The sequence below is a fragment of the Macrotis lagotis genome, chromosome 3, assembly GCF_037893015.1.
Source record: "Macrotis lagotis isolate mMagLag1 chromosome 3, bilby.v1.9.chrom.fasta, whole genome shotgun sequence".
Classification (NCBI taxonomy): Eukaryota; Metazoa; Chordata; class Mammalia; order Peramelemorphia; family Peramelidae; genus Macrotis; species Macrotis lagotis.
In genome coordinates, this window is record NC_133660.1 from 54,590,097 (window position 1) to 54,608,840 (window position 18,744).

Here is an 18,744-nt window from a genome sequence, read left to right on the forward strand (position 1 = left end):
ACAGTCCCCCTGCCTGCAAGCCTGCCTGGCTTCCCGCCTCCCTCCCTAACCTTTGCCTACCAGGGGAGTAACCAACTTTCCCATTAGGCTGGTGACCTGCTTAACCCATCCCCACCCCCAACATACAGAGAGAGAGAGAGAGAGAGAGAGAGAGAGAGGTTCCTCTGGGCAGTGAAATTACCACAGAACCCCCACTGCTGGCTGAACACTAGATTTTTAGGAAGGAGGCAGGATGAATAAGAGAAACAGTGGGAAAGGAGAAGGACGAGGAGGACGAGGAGGACCAGGACTTCTGCATTAATAAACAGAGGCCAGAGTACTGTAGCTCATGAGTTGCCTTGTTCCCCGGTTCTGAGTTACCCCTTTATACCTCAGTCTGCCCTCGAACACTCGGCTTGTCTCCCCACTACAGAGCTGAAGTGGAGAAATAAAAATAAAATAAAATACCGGCTCTCTCTCTCTCTCTCTCTCTCTCTCTCTCTCTCTCTCTCTCTCTCTCTCTCTCTCTCTCTCTCTCCTTTTCTTCTTGCTTTCCCTTTTAGACAAAAACAAAAAAATCTCTCCCCCACCAGTACCTGAGCTCTGTAGCTCGTCGCCTTTCCACTTTTCCCGTTTGCTGTGTGGTGAAAGGCCCGGCAAGGGCCGCGGTCAATTTTCTGTTGGCTCTACAGGGCGACTGAAGATTTCGGGATGACCTGAATTTCCGGATGGGGGGGGGGGGGAGAGAGAGCAGAAGGAAGATCTCTAACGAGGTTCTTTTCAAGTACTTCGAAAGCAATAAACACGCCCAAGAAATTCACTCCAGCTCCAAGCGCCGCTCTTTTTCACTCCACTCCCTTCTCGCACCGCCTTCTCCCTTCTCTCTAAGCTCTTAAATTATGCTATAAGGTAAATGAATGACCGGCTGAATATCTTCTGAGTAAGGCATGGCTAAATATGGAAAAGTTAATTCCGATGGATTAAGAAGCCAGAGCCCACAAGTTACTTGAGCATCCAAAGCCGTCGGTGGTACTACGAGGATTCCTTTATGTGTAGGAAGAAATGCAAGGAAGGGGGGGGGGGGGGGGATGGGGAGACAGTTCGGGGGGAACTAACACTCGGGGCCCCTCCACGTTTTGTAGCCTTGTAAATAGATGTCCCTTTCCAGGGCAGGCTAATCCTCCAAAGCACCTTTCCACTCTCGGGAGTTGTCTTTTTCGGGCTATATGGTTAACTTCTTTCGGCAAATAAGTGATCATTGCAGACGGTAGGCAGCCCTGGCAGTGCCCCTGAGTTCCTTGGGCTCTCATTCGGCACGCCGCGTTGGTGGGTGTTGCTATTAGGAGGGAGGCCGGCTGTGCCTGCGCCGTGCTGAAGTCCCCAAGAAGTTCTGGGACCTTAAATTCCAAATAGCTTAACGCGACTGGGGAAAGAGAGCCGTGTGCTCGACGCCTCTCTCCCAGAGTTAGCTAGGCCCCGAATCTCCCTAGACGGTTGTTCTTCATTGGTAGACCTGGGGCGCGGACCAACTCATCCCATTTCCTTCTATTCTTGTTTTCAGATAACGGGTGATGGAGACCAACTGCCGTAAACTTGTTTCGGCTTGTGTGCAATTAGGTAAGAGGGGGGTCACTCGATCTGAAATGCGGGGGACAGTGGGCAGAGGGGTTAAGAAGCGGTTAAAGAAGGACCCCTTCGAGTTTCATTTTCTAGGGAGGAGCAAAGGACAATGACCAATTTGGTGATCTCCCCCTGCAACGATTCGGGGTTTGGCTGGGGAAGGGAGACTAGGAGAAACCTCGTCGTTTCAGAATACCATGGTCCTCGGAGTGGGCTGAGTGGGCCTAGAAAGGTCTTGGATAAGGAGCTAGGAATTGCGCCACCAAAGCTCGAGGGTCTTAGTTTCCTCCCTCACCCTGCAGACCACAAGGTGATAGTTGTCGCCGGCTGCTTCCTCTAACCAGATCTCTGCTTTCTGTCCCTTTCTCTGTCCTCTGTCCTCATTTCACCTTGTTTCTTTCCTTCCCTGCCGCTTGCCCTCTCTCTGTCGCATCCCGGTGTGTGTGTGCCCCCCGCTCGTATGTGTGGTGATGCCCCAGGCGTGCAGCCGTCCGCCGTTGAATGCCTTTTCTCCAAAGACTCAGAAATCAAAAAGGTCGAGTTCAGTGATTCCCCCGAGAGTCGGAAAGAGGTGGCAACTAGCAAGCTCTTCGCCAGGCAGCATCCCAGTGCCAACGGTAAGCCCTGGGAGCAGGCAAAGCCAGGGCTGGCCAGGCCTCCTGAGCGCGCTCCCCATCGGCCCATCCCCGAGGACGTCCACCTCCAGGGCCAAGAGACTTAGGCGAGGATGCTGCATTGCTCCCTCCCCCCCATTCCCCTGCCCCAGAACGTGCCAAGGTCGAATAGTAGCGCAAAAATGCTTCGCTTTCTTTGTTAAACTTTATAGATTAGCCAACATAAGGATTGCGCGCGGTGGGGGTGGGGGGGAGGATTCTTCCCCCAAATTCACTCTCTCTCTCTCTCTCTCTCTCTCTCTCTCTCTCTCTCTCTCTCTCTTTTTCTCTCTCTCTCGTCCTTTTCTCTCTCTCTCCTTCCTCTCTTTCCTTCCCCCTTCCCCCTCTTTTCTCTCGATCACCCCACCTTTCTTGACTACTTAGAAGAGCAAAGGGTAAAAAGTAATCCAATAGCGACCTCTGCCGCTCGCTAGACTTCACTACATCAGTCCATCCACAAGAGTCTGCACAGGCAGGGCTTTTAAAGCCTAGAAGGCCGAGTCAGTTGTGAACTTTGGACTAATAGTACTGATTTTTGTTGTGGTCGAATGCCCTGATCTGCCTGTTTAAAATGCGTCACTTCTTTACCGGTCCTTGGAATGATAGCAGTGTGGATGTTGCGTGTTCTCTGTTTAGAAAAGTGGTCAATGCTGGTACCAGTTCTCAGTGTGGGATCCCAACCTGGGAACCAAATAAGCTATGTGGGTGACTTGGCCAATCCTCCAAGTGGTTGGGACATTTTTCATAGAGACTGGGTGGAATCTTTTCTCTGCCTGTATTGTGGGGGGTCGAAGGTGTATTTCATTTGAAGACCTGTCAGCTTGTGTGCAAAAGGAAAAATAAAACGTCTCCACCCATCAAACAAGCATTTTCTAAATTGAAATTTGTCCCGAGGGAGGGAAAATCCTCTCCTCCGTAAAGGTTAAAAATCCAAATTTAGGTAGTTGTGTTCTATTCTCTGGATTTTCCAGGCGCCACCCTATGTTTAAGACGATAGGAAGCTGTGTTCCTTTGATAGTATGAGGAGATAGAAACTGCGCCGCATCGGTCCTCCAATTCCCTGTTTTCGGATTAAAGTTGGAATCTACGAATAATTTAGAGATGGATAATTAAAAGTGAAAATAAACAGTATTCTTCCAAAAAGAAAAAAGCAAACGTCACATTTTCCAGCATTCCCCTTAATCCAAGGAAAGCTTAATTTTAAATTACTACTAATATATAAGGGGGCTCTTCATGGAATGAAGAAGGGACTTTAAACTGAAACAATGTAGCAGGTATCTCCACCCGGCCAGTTAAACACTGACTTGTAAAGCGTATAGGATTAACCCCATTGGGTTAAATAGAGGCAATACAGAGATAACGCTGAGTGATTTCTATCATTAAGATTGTGTTAAATTCTTCTTCTGTTTGATAATCGGTCATAAAAATAAATTATTAGACCAAAGTGTGTTTGGGATATGGTTAAAAATCAAGAGCAGAGATCACTCTCCGTGAAAGTGTGTGTGCTTTTCTGGGGTGAACTGCCCCAGTTCCTGTCACAGCTCAAATTGCGCTATGAGTAGCAGGCTTGAGAGGGGACCGTCTCCCAAAAATCAACCATTGGAATACTGGGGAAGGGATTACTGAATTTACATTTGCCCCCCTCTCTTTTGGATTAGAGGACAACAAACTTCCATCATCATCATCTTCCCTCTTTAGTCAAATGGTTTCTTAGAACAGGTGGTCCTCATCACAGCCTAGAGAAAAAAATAGGAACCCTGCTAAGTGAGACCCACCCCCTCTCCAGGAGAAATTTTGTGAACTCTTCCAAAGCTACAGTATTCTGGTAGGGATACATAAAATTAATACCCATACATAATACCTGACATGCTGACGTTTACTTTCCTTGTAAAGAAACAAACGGAGTAAAGGGTAGCCATTAATTTAGAAGGTAGGATATTATAATAAATGTGCTTTTCCTTTGGATCTCACTTTGGACAGAGGAGGGATGTTGTTAACCAAACATATCTAATGTCATTAATTTAAAAAGAAGCATATTTTTGTAAGCACATGAAAACTTTAGGTTGGTATTTTGTTTCTTTTAAATTGGTTTCTGGAGGATTGTTTCCTTGTATCTTCAGCAGCTAACATAGTTCCTGGTACATAGTAGGTGCTTCATATTTATTGATTGTTCCACTGACTGTATGTCATAAATCTTTCCACAAACCCCCTTCATTGAGAAAACTAACTTTGGAAGTGTCTTCACATCTTATAATTTTTTTTTATTTTTGAAAGAAAAAGAACAGAATTCATCAGTTTGTTTTAGCTCATTTGCTCCAGAATAGGATGAAATAAAATATTTCACTTTTAACCAAATTTGTTCATCTGTTAGGGTTTGGGGAAAATGTCCTAAGGCAACTAAGTAGCAAAAATTCAAAGTCAGCATACTCTCAAGCATCCTGACTACTCTACACAGAGTAAATTACCTATGCAAGACAGGTCAGAATTAAAAGGATCTCTCTCTCTCTCTCTCTCTCTCTCTCTCTCTCTCTCTCTCTCTCTCTCTCTCTCTCCCCCTATTATAATTTTCAGTCTCAGTAAAATATTAAGACAATGAGTGGTGAAGGTACAAATGGATCTGCTTTCCAGGTCTATAACCATCTGTCCAAAAATTCTACAGAAAACACGAAGTTACATGAGTGCAGTTGTAAAATTTTGGAAGCTGGAATGGCTTTTTGAAAGGCAGAAGGGGGGAGTAGGATTCAAAAGGAGCATTCACAAAAAATAAGAATGGAAGATTCTAATGAGAGTATTAGAAATTTAGATCAGGAGCACTGAATTCTAAGTTCTAGCTTTTTTTTTTCACTTGGATGACATTGGTTAAGTCACATCACTTCTGTTTCCTCATTTTTAAAATGAGCAGGTGAACTTAATCATCTCTGATATTCCTTCCATTTTTAAAGCTCTATGACTTTAAAATATTTCCAATGCAAAATTCCAACCCTCATTCATCATCACCAGAAAAAGTATCACTAGTATCGACTTCAGATAGATTCAAATTTTCTAACAATTTTGAATGGCTCCAGGAATTTCTAAAGCAGCCAAAGAACTGTTCAGTCATCCTGCCTTTAAACTACATTGCCAATTGTCTTCTCTTGCTTTTGGGGTCTAGATCGAACCTGGGAGAAGCTATTTATCCAGAAAAGTCATATGGTTGATCTGATCAGCAGGAATGCCACTGTCAGGATTCACCTTAAAACAAAACAAAAGAAAAAAAATTTATCTGTTCACTGGTAACCCAAAAAGTGATAGTATAACTCACTGTAGCTCACTGTAAAATAAAATCTAGTCAATAATGTATTCTGAACTTTCAACTCAGCATCTTTTCTCATGTCCTTTCCTTGTTGCACTTTGAGGGATCACTGAGTTCATTACCAGAGAAACCTCCTATATAATTTCATCAATCTCTATAAAACTTAAACAGAATGTGATGAAAATTTTCCAAAAAGAAATTGATACACTTTCATTTTTAAGTCCAAGCCTATGAGCCACCAAAGTTTTCTTAATATTCCTTAGTCTCAAAAATAGGAAATTATTTTAATCTCTAACACTGAAATTGATGATTATTTAGTCATTCTCTGTAGTTTTTGTTTCCTCTAACTTTTAAGAAAAAAAATCAATGCTAAAAATGAAGTGGAATCTGAACTTAAATGTCCTTCTTAACTAAACGTGAAAAAAAACTGCCCTGAGTCTTGCAACTGTAGGGACCTGGAAAACCTGAATGGCCGAAGAGGACCTATTAGAATGGAGAGATTTTTCTCTCTAATAAGAGAAGAGTATCTAAAGTTAAAGGTATTTCAGGAGAGAGGAGAGAAAAAAAGGTGTAAGAAAAGGGAGTACCTGTGACCAGACCAGCCAATTCATGTGCTTGTAGAAGCTTTTTTTTTCCTTTCAAAAAAATCTTTCTCTTACTGGAATTCTTTGCAATACAAAGCTTTTTTTTTTTTTTTTTTACTGAACGATGCGATTGTAGGTTCTTGCTAACTAAATGATTAAGAGCCCACCAGTCCAAATGTTTTTCCAACAAGGGGGAAAAAAGAATGCAAATTAAAAGTTTCTTATTGTTGGGTGATTATTTTGCATAGTCTACTGTTAATATATGCAGGAGTTGTCAGACTGACTCCAGGGAAAACTAAATGTATAACGAAAGCTTATTCGTGAGCAGGAATATACTAATGGAACAATCTGATGTCTTCTTAATCCTATGTAAAAAGCTTTGTCGTCTTCCTAATATTGACTGAATGGGTAATTAATGGCTCTTCATCTAGGAGAATACCCAGTAATCCAAGATAGGCGAAAGAAAACAAGCCAAAGGTAAAAGACAACAGGACTAGTTTCACATAAGCACCAATTTATCCATTTAGGAAAGTATTGCTCCTGGAAACGATGATATTATAATAGATAAAGTCAAAAATGGGAAACTACATACCTACACTTCTACAGCTGTACCTGGACAAATAGGTCAGTTGTAAAAGCTCTCTCTCTCTCTCTCTCTCTCTCTCTCTCTCTCTCTCTCTCTCTCTCTCTCTCTCTCTCTCCTCTCATTTTTCATTTTCCCTCTTTTCTCTGGTAGCAGTTTGGTGACATATCTTTAACTATAGGTCTTCTCTGACACCTGAATTATGTTGCATGGTGACCCTGGGTTCTCAAAGACACTGCTAGCAAATCAAAAAGCTTTGGCAGAAGTCCTACCAAGTTCAAAGGGCTTTGGGTCAAGAACAGGGTGGCCTACTGTACATTTGTTGTTTGAGCATTAAACTGGCTATATTCAAAGGAGTTCCTCAAAACCTAAACATTGGCCACTAGGTGATTATTTCTTTTTATTTTTTTTTTTGCCCAAAACAATTCCTGAAAATTTTAGAAGGATTGTGATCTGCTTTTTGAGAAGGAGAACCCACACCAAGGAAATTACTAATCTTTCAAGTGTGGGGATATATAATCAACACATTTGCTATAAAGCATCAACTTGAGGTTCCTTAGCCTAAGAAGGAGGTTACCAAGGCCAAACAACCCAACTAAACCAACACCATTTCCTTATAAAACTATCTGCCAAATAACCTAGAGGGTGGGGGTGTAATTTACAAGAAAGGTGATTTTCTTTGCCAACCTAGTACACTCATAAACACTATATTCTAAACCCTTTGTTGGGGGAGGAAGATAAAAATACAGATTTGGGCTGTGTGTGTGTGTGTGTGTGTGTGTGTGTGTGTGTGTGTGTGTGTGTGTAAGTGTGTGTGTTAAAGAGAGATCGGCAGTAATGGAGTAACTTTATTGTGAGAATCTAAACCCTAGAGTACCAGAGATTCTACCAGTATGTTGTTTTTTTAACACGTTGACATTTTAATTTAAACCTTTAGAAGTAATATATTACTTGGGTTACTACAATGAGGTTGCTTTTTTTGTCAGCTGACAGCTTTTAAAATATTATTTCACTAGGGAAATAAAAGCTTCATCTCAGATTATAGGTGGGTATTTTTGGATTTATGTGATTTATGGTCACCATGACAACTAATGCTGAATGTTAGCTATCCTCATGTCTGGCACAGGGAAAGAGGGAGAAAAAGAGAAAAGGAGAGCCAACAAATGATAAGGGTAAGGATGAAAGAGGGAGAGGTGGAGGGAGTGAGGAAAACATACAGAAAGAGAAGTTTTAATCAAAGCATGGTAAATAAATGTGTTATCTACCAATCCTTGAGTGCAAATTTCTCTTCTCATAAGATTCTCTCTCTCTCTCTCTCTCTCTCTCTCTCTCTCTCTCTCTCTCTCTCTCTCAATATCTCTCTCTCTCTGTCTGTCTGTCTTCCTCCCTCCAGTCCTCCCTCCATCTTTCTCTCTCCTTCCCCATTTTGATGATTTAACCCCCATTAACCCCCACCTAAACAAGAAGCCTAATTTGACCTGAATCAGGAAGAATTTACATTAGAAACCACATTCAATGAGATTTTTTTCTTATTCCCTTAGATTTTGCCCTCTCTTCTATCTCTTTTGGAGATTGCTTCAATGGGAAGCAGGAGGATATTCCTCAAAAAATGTAATTTCCCTAGCCTGTTTTCCAAAGAGTGGAATAAAAGCCCGTTGACTGTTAGACAAAAAACTAACCTAGATACATTGTACAATACGTCCCTTGACTTTTTTCTTCTTTTTTTTTACACATGGTAGGTAATAAGTGTACTCTTACATTTTCAGTATTTTAAGATATGAAAACTCCCTAGCACATGCATGTACTGTTGGTCTGTTCATGTAGGAGAGATAAGTCACTTCAATGAGTCTCTAGAGGCTAGGTTGACTTTGATCACCACACTATTTCCTTCTTCAAGACTTTATACGTATACCTTGTTTGCACCCTGGCAAAGGGATGAAGTTGTCAAAGCTTAGGCAGAGAGACATGGAGCAAGCCCTAAATATGACCTCTTGGTGATTTTCATGATCTTGATATTCCCTTTGGATCACATCGCTCTGGGTTCCGAAATCCAGAAATTCTCCATGTCTGAAATATAAATCTCTATTCTTCCAAGAGAACTGTGACCTTTCCTCTTCAAGACCCAGTCTTGCCATTTGCTGGTCTCAGGGAAGAGTCCTCCAAGCAGAACAGTTAACATATATCTTCATCTAGACTCTGGAGGAAGGCTCATTCCGATAGCCCTGAATTTGTCGGTCCCATTCTGGAGTTTGGGAGGGCAAGGCCCCACCTCTAGGACACTTTTAAATTGTGTTTTGTACCCCTGCCTATCTGAGTTCATTGCTGTAAAAGTAAGAGGAGGGTAGGAGCAACAAATGCTAACTAGTGCGAAATTAAGTAAGACATCATGAGTTAAATACAAGTTCAAAACATGCCTGACCTCATGTCAGACTTCTCCAACCGTAATTCTTTGGAAGAATTAAGAGAAACCCATCAGAGACGACTTTCAACCGTCTCTGGGACTTGACGCTCATGCTCACTTTCTCTTTCAATACCATCACCACCACCACCCCAGTCCCCAGTGATCAAGACTCGCTGCCTGCTGGTTATGTCAGATACTGATTTTTTCCGATTGCAAATTTCAGTTAGTCAGAAGATCAAAATAATTGACACAAGCAGATAAATCAGCATCCAATTTTAAGGTCTTATTAGACCTAAACTTCTCTATCCCAACCCCCAATACACACACGGAAACCTGTTTCTAGGCCTTCCCTTCATTCTACATTTGAAGACCCAAGAGTCTCCTACAGATGGCAATTCGAAACTAATAACTTCTTCCCCCTTCCCCGCCTCAGCTTATCATTTTTTTTAATGAGGATGGTTTTATATCTCCAGGCCCGATCAGCTTTCCTAAGTCTCTTCCTCCAATTCAGTAGCCACGTTTGTGCTTTCGAACCCGTTAGTAATGGTCAACAAGGTAGTAGTGTCTAAACAGAAAGGGGGAACGGAAGCGATTAAATGTAAAAGAAATATAATGCAAAAATATCTAGTCTCGGTAATCTGGATAATTCAGATAATTTTCTTTCAGCTTCCCATAATTTGTAACTATTTCTCTATTTCTGCATTTGTAGAATACCATAGAAATATTTCGTACAACTTAGTGGAGAGACAAGATTTCCTTTTTCCCCAGTTTTTAATCAAAGGACTTCCACTGCAAGCTTCTTGAGGGCAGGTATTGTTTTTCGGTTTTTGTAATGGCAGTCTAGCACAACTCACGGTAAAAGCTATGAGCTTAATAAATGTTTGTTATTTATCTTTCAATTGAATCGGATCCTTCTAAATGAATTGACTTAGATACGTTCATAATAAGCTACAATTTTTCGTGCCTTTCCATTTTTCCGTCCTCTTCTTCTGTCCGAGAAGATTATAGTAGAATGTTGCGAGTTGAAAGACAAGCTAGCGATCTTCTCTGGCCCAGAACAGACATTTAACAGATGAAGAAACTAATCACATTTCGCCGCTATTTGTCTTGAAGAAAAAAAAGCTATTGTCCATATATAGACCCACTGTCGATAGGTAAACTAATTCTCTGCCTGAGGTTGAAGGCTATTCGGTGACCTAGGAAACTGTTGAGGTTCTTAACTTTCCTATCTAATACATTGTTTTCTTTTGTTTTCCTATGGCTCCCCTTTCCTCCTTACCCCCATCCAAAGCAAAGTTGACGGCACTGGGGTGGGGGTGGGGAGTTCAATCTTGAAAAAGAGGGAAAGAGGCAACCGGGGTGGTATATTTTTCATTCCGTGATGGAGTCCATTGCTTAAAGAGAGCTTTAGGGGAAGTGAGGTTTGGGGGACCGCAGCTATGCAGAGGTTTAAAGAGACGGAATATGATTAGTAAATACATTGTGCAGAATGGAGCTGGATTCATATTGACTTAGTTATAGGTCATCGGCTGGCGGTGCATTGGGAGGAAATATTTACTTTACACATATACTTTATGATCTTGGGGGAATTAGAGGAAATTCAATAAGAAAACGTCCAGAATCATTTAAAACCCTTATTTAAAAGACTTAAGCAAATTAGAGTCTTATCAGATTAAAAACCACTACAAATGTAAGAGCATTGTCTTCATGGAAACGCTGTGGGGTCTGAGAAGGAGATTCTTTGCCAAATCTGAGGGATAAAACACGTCATTTAAGCACCAGATAATGAGGAGAATGTAAATTAATTTAACCTTCTTTACCAACAGGCTGCCGAAGTAATATGTATAATTTAGTGATAAGATTGCAAGATATAATATAGATGCGTGTATGAGAATCAGTTAATGGGGACCTATCTTAAGGAGGAGAAGAGGGGATCCTAACAGGTGTGTACTGTGGGGAGGGGAGGGAGTATGGCCAGTGGAGGAGATAACTAAAATGACAAAATATGCTTTAACTTATGAGGTGTCAATATAAAGAAAGCTCCTGAAGCGCCGAAATTCTCTTAATAGTTTGAATATAATTGTGAAGAAAGAAAGACAAATATGCATTTGCTTTTCTAGACTAATTCCTCCAGGGTTGTTAAGGGGGGGGGGGGGGAGTGTAAAAAAAAGAGCATGCTTTCGGCAGTACAAAGGAAAGACACACAGGTTACCAATATATTTGCAGTCTGATAGTTCTGCCCTTTTCAAACTAAAATAAGTTTCCAAATCATGTGAACAAGGCCAAAGAGGTAAAATTTCTGAAGATACACAGCTTGATGCTGCAAATCATTGACAGTAACGTCAAACAAATACACACTCGGTGACGATAATACTAACTCCACAATAAAACAATCACAAATGCAAAAACCCAAGGAGAGATTAGTTGGCTATCTGTATGACCTACGGAAGGACAAAGTTGTTTTCAAATTTATTCTTTTTCTAAACAATTACTTGGGTTCCCTTTAGGGGAAAAAAATATATGTGTATATAAACGGGATAGGTTATTGACTTAGAACAGGACTGTGAACGTTATGTGTCTTGGCTTTATAAATCTGTAAGGTTTTACATTACCTAGCTCAGATCTCACTCCAAACTTTACACCCTTAGTGATATCTCCCCTTTTCCCCTGGACTTTTGGGCTTAAAGATCTCAGTTCACCGGATTAAGAAGCGAGAAAAATCGGGGAGGGCGGGGGAATAAACCAGGAAATATAATTAAATTTTTTAATTGACATTGAAATGAGAAATTTGGAAGCGTTTTAATTGTGGAAGATTCATTAAAGCATATTTTATATGTAATTAGCCCAACATTGTTGATTCTTTGGGCTTTGTGGGCTTGAAGCTGATTGATAATAAAGTAAACAAGCGAGTCAGATTTAAAACAAGGTTTCAGTGAGAACGAGCTTAATACTACATACAAGGAATTTAAAAGATCTAGGATATGTATCTGAATCAATGTTGAGTGGAAAGGCTAAGCCTTCAGTCGTTCGGCCAGCGCTAGTTCGGACTTTCTATCCTTTTGTATGATGGGGGGGGGGGGGGGGGAATGTATCATCCAGCAATTTCTGAGTAAGTGATTTCATGGCATATTTTATGGAAAAAATATAGTGCAGATAATAACCATTTCTAGTCAAGATAATTTTTGTTTGTGTGACAGCGGTTCCATTTGCTTCTAGTCATCAGTAGTCTTCTTGGGTTTTTTTTTCCTTCCTCAAAATTAAAGTCTATAAAGATTCGAGTAGCATTTACCTAACAGACAGAAAATTGGAAGAGGAAATTTAAAGATTTCGGGGGGTGAGATTTGTTTGCTTTTTTCCTTGGTGGGAAGCATCGAGGCACCCTTTAATATAGCCAATTTTCTAGACTGGCACTAATTTGGGAGAGGCACAGAAGAGGAAGATACAATGTACCCAGTCTTGTCTCCTCTGCCTTCGACCTTCCCTCTCCCTGCTCCTGGTGCCTTCTGAGTTTTCGATATGCCCTCCCTTCCTAAAAGGCAAATCTCCTGTCGTTGGGATAGAGCAAGACAGAGCCGTTTTCACGGGACAGGTCTCTAACCGACCTGATCTGAAAAGTGAATTATTTAGCCCAGCCCGACTTCCCTGATAGGTGCTGGTCTAGCTAGTCTCCCTTCCTCAACACCCGAGCCTCCTGATTGGTGTGCAGCGACGTCATTCCTGCCCCGGGAGGAGGTTCCAGGGGAGGAGGAGGAGGTGGAGAAGGGCTGAGGAGGGAAGGGGCAGAATGACGTTTGTGCCCAAGGAAGACCGCCTCTGGTTTTAAGATGTTAGGCCAGCGGGGAAGGGGCTGAGCCGCTGCTCGGGTCCGCTGCTTGCTAGGGAGCTGTGAGCGAATCTGGGTGTGAGGCAGGGCTAGAGAAAGGAGGCTGAATGGGGCTGTGCGCGTGGAAGTGCGCTTGGCTGGGAGTTTGTGTGTTTGTGTGTGTGAGTGTGTGAGTGAGTGCGCGCGCGCGCGTGTGCGGTGCGTTTTCGGGGGAGGACTCTCGCCCCTGCTGCTGCCGCCGCCTCTCGGGATATGATTTCATCTACCTGTCCCTGTCACTCTTGACATTTCTCTGTCAGTGCTGCTTGCAAAGAGGGCGGCCAGGAGCCGGGCTTTTTCGGGTGATTCTTGTTAGGCTTACTCATCCGAGGGCTCCTTTTCTCCCCTTCCTCTTTCTTCTTTCTGACCTGGGAGCTGTCTCCAGAAGGATCGCGCTGAGCCAGCCTCTCCTCCCCACCCCCCACCCCCATGTCTCTTTTGGCTTGGGGACTGGGACGCCTTCTGGGTCCGACCAGGTTCTCCCACTAAGACGTCCAGAAGACCTCTCTCTGTAGCCGGGGAACTGCCCGCTGGTTTTTTGGTCCCGGCTCGTGCCACTGCCTCTGCCCTTTGATTTTCGGAGCTCTTGGCCGACGGCAGCGGTGGTGGCCCGGGACAGCGAGCCCAGAGAGCGGCTCGGAGCTCGAGGCTGCGGCGCTCACTGGCCTCGGGGGGTGGGGGGTGGGGGGTGTGAGGGCGCTTTTCGAAGACTTGCAACGAGACGCTTGGCGTTGCGCTTCCTTTGGTCAATGAACTGCATGAAAAGCCCGTTCCACTTGGAGCATCGAGTCGCAGGGACTAAGCTGTCTTCCTCCTTCTCCTCTTCCTCCTCTTCCTCCTTCTGTCATCATCACCAACCACCACTGGCCATGGCTTCGGTTCTGGCTCCAGGGCAGCCACGCTCGCTGGATTCCTCCAAGCATCGGCTGGAGGTACACACCATCTCAGACACTTCCAGCCCCGAGGCCGCAGGTAAGGGAACCGGACAGCCCTGCCTCTGCCCAGCTTCCCCACGGCCCAATGCTACGTCGCCCCCTGTAGCTTCTGCCTCACATCAGGACCCCTGATTGGGGGGGGGGGTGCCAGTAGCCTGCCCCAGGGACTGCTCCCAACCTGCACCGGAATCCTTCCCTTCCTCCTCCTCCTCCTCCTCCTCCTCCTCCTCGCTTCCCCCAGGAGAGCACTGACGGGGTTGGCATGGGGCAGTAACTCTGGTGTCCTCCGCCTACTTTAGGGCACCTATTAATTGCTACCCGCCCGTCCCCTCAACCCTTGCTTCCCTTTCTGTCTGTCGGGGTTCAAAATCCCACCCTGCACTTTAGCCGAGGGCGGTGACGCTGCGAGCCCGGAGCCTCCTGGCTGTCCTCTCCTTCCGACCTCGGCCGTCCAGGAGGCCGGGGGCTGTGGGGAGGAGGGCAGGCAGGCAGCTCCCAACCTCTCCCCCAAAGTCCTCGGCCAGGAGACAGGATTAGCTCCAGGGCCGGGGGAGTTCAGTGCAGGCAAGGACCAGATTTCTAAAACCCTTGAGGACCCTTGTGAAATTTGTGGAGACCTGGTGGTTTGTTTTTTTTCCTGTCCAGGGGTCTGAATGACCCGTGTTTGTTTCGAGGCGAGTATGTGTGTGACTTTGGTGTGTAAACAGATAAATATGCAGGCACGTGCTCTAAAAAATGAACTAAGACAAACATGTAAATAGCGCGCCTTACGGGAGGGGGGAGGGGAAGGGAGAAGCACACTCGCGCGCGCACACACACACACACACACACACACACACACACACACACAAACACACTCTCTCTCTCATAGAAGGTACAGTCATTTTCAGAGAACAGTCTCCCAGAAGAACAGCCCAGCTTCTTCTTCCTGGGCAACTTCCATAGAAGCGAAATTTCTTGGTTAGGGATTTCTTATTGTTGCCTTTGGCCAGGAAGGGTGGCACTGATGGGCTTCCTTTCTACCTTGTCTCTCCAGAAAAAGATAAAAGCCAGCAGAGCAAGAATGAGGACGCCGGGGCTGAGGACCCATCCAAGAAGAAGCGGCAGCGAAGACAGCGTACCCACTTCACCAGCCAACAGCTGCAGGAGCTGGAGGCCACCTTCCAGAGGAACCGCTACCCGGACATGTCCACCCGAGAAGAGATCGCCGTCTGGACCAACCTCACGGAAGCCAGAGTGCGGGTAGGCACCACCATTCGTCTGACAAGGGCGTGGGAGAGGAGTGAAGAGAAGGGGAATGGCGCTTACTAGGAGATGGCAATGGAAAAACAATACAAAAGGGTAGGGAGGGAAACTCGGAGAACTTTGGTGCCTTGCCTTTGCCCCCTTTCTCTTCAGCGGGAAGGCAACCTGTCTTGCGTGTAGGAGCGTGTGCAACAAACGCAGCCAGCCAGACCCCTTCCCCTGCCTTACGGGAGGGCTGCGCCCCCATTTTTCTTTTCCGATCTTCATTGTGTCTCTCTGCCGTGAAATGCAATACTAACCCTAATAAAAACACTTACAACCAGGGAAAGAGTTCAGAACAGGCTCAAACCTGTGCTGGCTTTAACTAGGAAAAGCTGTAAAATACACAAGGGCTTGTAGTCTTTCAGAAACCTTCGCTGCTGCCCTGCCCAGTATTATTCTTTCCCGCTCTCCTTTTTCTCTCTCCAGTCTTGCTCCTTTTTTCTCTCTCCCTTTCGACCACTTCCCCTTTTTCTTCCAGTTTCCTCTCACTTGAGTCCTTTTTTTCCCCCATAGTTATTCAAGTCCCTCTCGATTTCCACTCCCTGTGTTTTGTGATTTCTGCTTACACAGTTTACAAACACAATCAATCTCCTGTCCGTTCCCTTTTTTTAAGTCAGAGAAGAAACGTCTTGCCAAATTTTTAGACTTTGATTTATTTAAGTTTTCTTAAATTGGAGGCGCCCTTTGGAGTTTGATCCTAAATCCCTCCCCAAATTATAATTAACATAAATTAACAGAACTTACCTTAAGTATGTAGCAGGACCAGCCTTTTAAGGACTTAAAAAGAGTGCATTGAAACTGACATTTCCCATCCGAAAAGTTCATTTTTAAACTGATCAGCAAAAAATTAAAAAGTGTCCCAGATAAATTTTAAAACGTTACACGGACACATTGAGAACTGAAGAATTTTTAAGAAATACGGGCTCCGGGAAAAGGAAGAAAAGATGAATCATTAGCTAGTAAATAAGAATGGAATAGTTATACAAAAGGGGGTTGAGGGAGAAGCGACCCGACTACTCCAGAAACCCCAGCTGGAAAAATAAGACTCGATCTCTATGCGTGTGTTCCTGCTTAAATATGCGTGAATGTGTGTGTGTTTCTCAGTAAAATAACCTGGATGAGGTTGAAAACTGTTTTAGTTTAACCGTGCGGAGCCGAGAACTTTAGTTATTGCTCCATTGTTTCGAGGAAGGTCAGTCTTTCATTAGCCCGCGTTTGCAAAGGGCCAACTGCTTAGCATGTCCTTCTGCCTGGGCAAAGTTTAGGCGGCTTGGAGTAGGAAAGGCTCATGCGGCCTTGGGGTTTCAGTGAAATTCTAAAACCTTTTCCTCTTTTGTTTTCTCTATCCCCACCTCGGCGCCCTACGAATGTGAGTACACACTCGTGCCCGCATTAGGCTAGAGCCCCTGACTCTTCTACTACGCCCTCTGCAAATACCTCCTTGCTTCCCCAAGCCAGCTTTTCGCTGAGCCAAGAAGCAGTAGAAAGAGCTTTTTATAGCTGTCGGGAGCAAAGAGGAAGGGAATGAAAAGAAAACCGAGGATGCTAGAAAGAAGGGGGGGGAGGATTAAGTGGCTAGCCTAGTGGAGATCTGTAATGTAAAACATCACTGGTGTCAGACTTGAATTCCCAGGGCCTAGGCCTCCCTTCAATCCACAAAACTGGCTGGCGGGTGGCTGGTGGACTGGCTAGCCAGATGTGGATTGGGAGCGGGGTTGTGTCGGGGCCATGGATGGGGGTCGCCGTCTGCGAGGGCCCCTTGTCTTCGGGAGTGCCAGCCCGGCTGAACTGAGGACAGGCGGCAGTTTGAACCCCCCAGCTAAGAGTGCGTGGATTGTGCGAAGGGGGAGGGGTGGAGAAAGAGTTGAAAAGGGGGAAAGGGCGGAGGATGGGGGTGGGGAGTGTATGTTGGAGAGACCCGCTCCGGGTTACGGAAGATCTTCCTTTAGAGATCTTGGAATTTAACGAGCTGTTGCCGCAGCGGGCCTTGGCCTTTTATATGCTTGTTTTGCGGGTCGGCTTAAGCGAGCTGTACAGCTTAAGCTGCTACTGAACCTGGGTGCCCTCCTGCCTCCCGGCTAGGGAGTGCTCAGGAAGTGAGTGGAGAGTTGGGGTGAAGGAGAAAAGAAGCCCTACTGGAGCTTTCTACCCTCCTCTTTTTTTCGTGACTCTTGAATGGGAAAAGGAGAGAGAGAGAGAGAGAAAGAGAGAGAGAGAGGATTTTCTAAGTGTTTAGTGTTTTTCCAGTCAGAAGGGGGACTGAATTAGGACGCTAGACATCAGTCTGTATGAAATTCAGCCTTAGAATTGTCTCTAGACTGGTCGACCTCCCAGCAAGAATTTGTGGTACTCCAGTGCACCCTTAGTGAAGAAAGCGAGGAGAGAGAGAGAGAGAGAGAGAGAGAGAGAGAGAGAGAGAGAGAGAGAGAGAGAGCTTTGCAGAGGCGGGCGAGGCGGCCTCCGGGAAGGGGCAAAGGGTAGGGAGTACCTGGTAAGTAAAGGCAGATAAGGGCTAAGCGGTGGGGAAGAAGAGAAAGAATGAAGGATCTGCTTTGGAACGGCTGCGCTCTCAGGAGCCACACTAATCTGCGCTCTTGTCTCCCTTCTCCCTTCTGCCTCCCTCCCGCCCCATTCCCTTTCAGGTTTGGTTCAAGAATCGCCGGGCCAAGTGGAGAAAGCGAGAGCGGAACCAGCAGGCCGAGCTGTGCAAGAACGGCTTCGGGCCCCAGTTCAACGGCCTCATGCAACCCTACGACGACATGTACCCAGGCTACTCCTACAACAACTGGGCCGCCAAGGGCCTCACCTCGGCCTCCCTCTCTACTAAGAGCTTCCCTTTCTTCAACTCGATGAACGTCAACCCCCTGTCCTCGCAAAGCATGTTCTCCCCGCCCAACTCCATCTCGTCCATGAGCATGTCGTCCAGCATGGTGCCCTCGGCGGTGACTGGCGTCCCAGGGTCCAGCCTCAACAGCCTGAATAACTTGAACAACCTGAGCAGCCCCTCGCTGAACTCGGCGGTGCCGACGCCCGCCTGCCCTTACGCACCGCCGACCCCTCCGTACGTTTATAGGGACACGTGTAACTCTAGCCTGGCCAGCCTGAGACTGAAAGCGAAGCAACACTCCAGCTTCGGGTACGCCAGCGTGCAGAACCCGGCGTCCAATCTGAGCGCCTGCCAGTACGCGGTAGACAGACCAGTGTGAACCCCGGGGCCACCAAAGCGCCAATCCAGAAAGCGGGCGGGCGGCGGGCGGGCGGGAGGGGGGGGGGGGGACCGATTTTTAAATACCGAATGGGAAAATCCCTTCCTGGAAAGACTGAGAATTCTTCTAGAAAGTAATGGGCGAGAGAGAGAGAGAGAGAGAGAGAGAGAGAGAGAGAGAGAGAGAGAGAGAGAAGAGAGAGAAAGAAACCACTGAAATAAAGAGCGCTCTTTTGTTTTCAAAGGAATTTCCTCAGTTTCTGACATCTTTCACTAAAAGTATTTCCAACAGTAACAAGGACATATATATATAAATATATATATATATGGACAAATGTTTGAC

General features: G+C 45.3%; 1 protein-coding gene across 3 annotated transcripts in view; it reads left to right on the forward strand.

Annotated features, from left to right (window-relative positions):
* The window catches only part of PITX2 (paired like homeodomain 2), a 22,160-nt gene extending 3,726 nt beyond the window's left edge, over positions 1-18,434 (forward strand). The window contains exons 2-6 of one of the 3 annotated variants that reach the window (XM_074228704.1): positions 1,541-1,596; positions 2,079-2,216; positions 13,866-13,946; positions 14,946-15,151; positions 17,839-18,434. In XM_074228704.1, coding sequence (XP_074084805.1) covers positions 1,551-1,596; positions 2,079-2,216; positions 13,866-13,946; positions 14,946-15,151; positions 17,839-18,402 — 1,035 coding nt within the window. In that variant the 5' untranslated portion in view covers positions 1,541-1,550 and the 3' untranslated portion in view covers positions 18,403-18,434. The remainder of the gene's footprint in view (positions 1-1,540; positions 1,597-2,078; positions 2,217-13,865; positions 13,947-14,945; positions 15,152-17,838) is intronic. The other 2 variants (XM_074228705.1, XM_074228706.1) reach the window with 2 other exon arrangements.
* Positions 18,435-18,744: the final 310 nt, after the last annotated feature.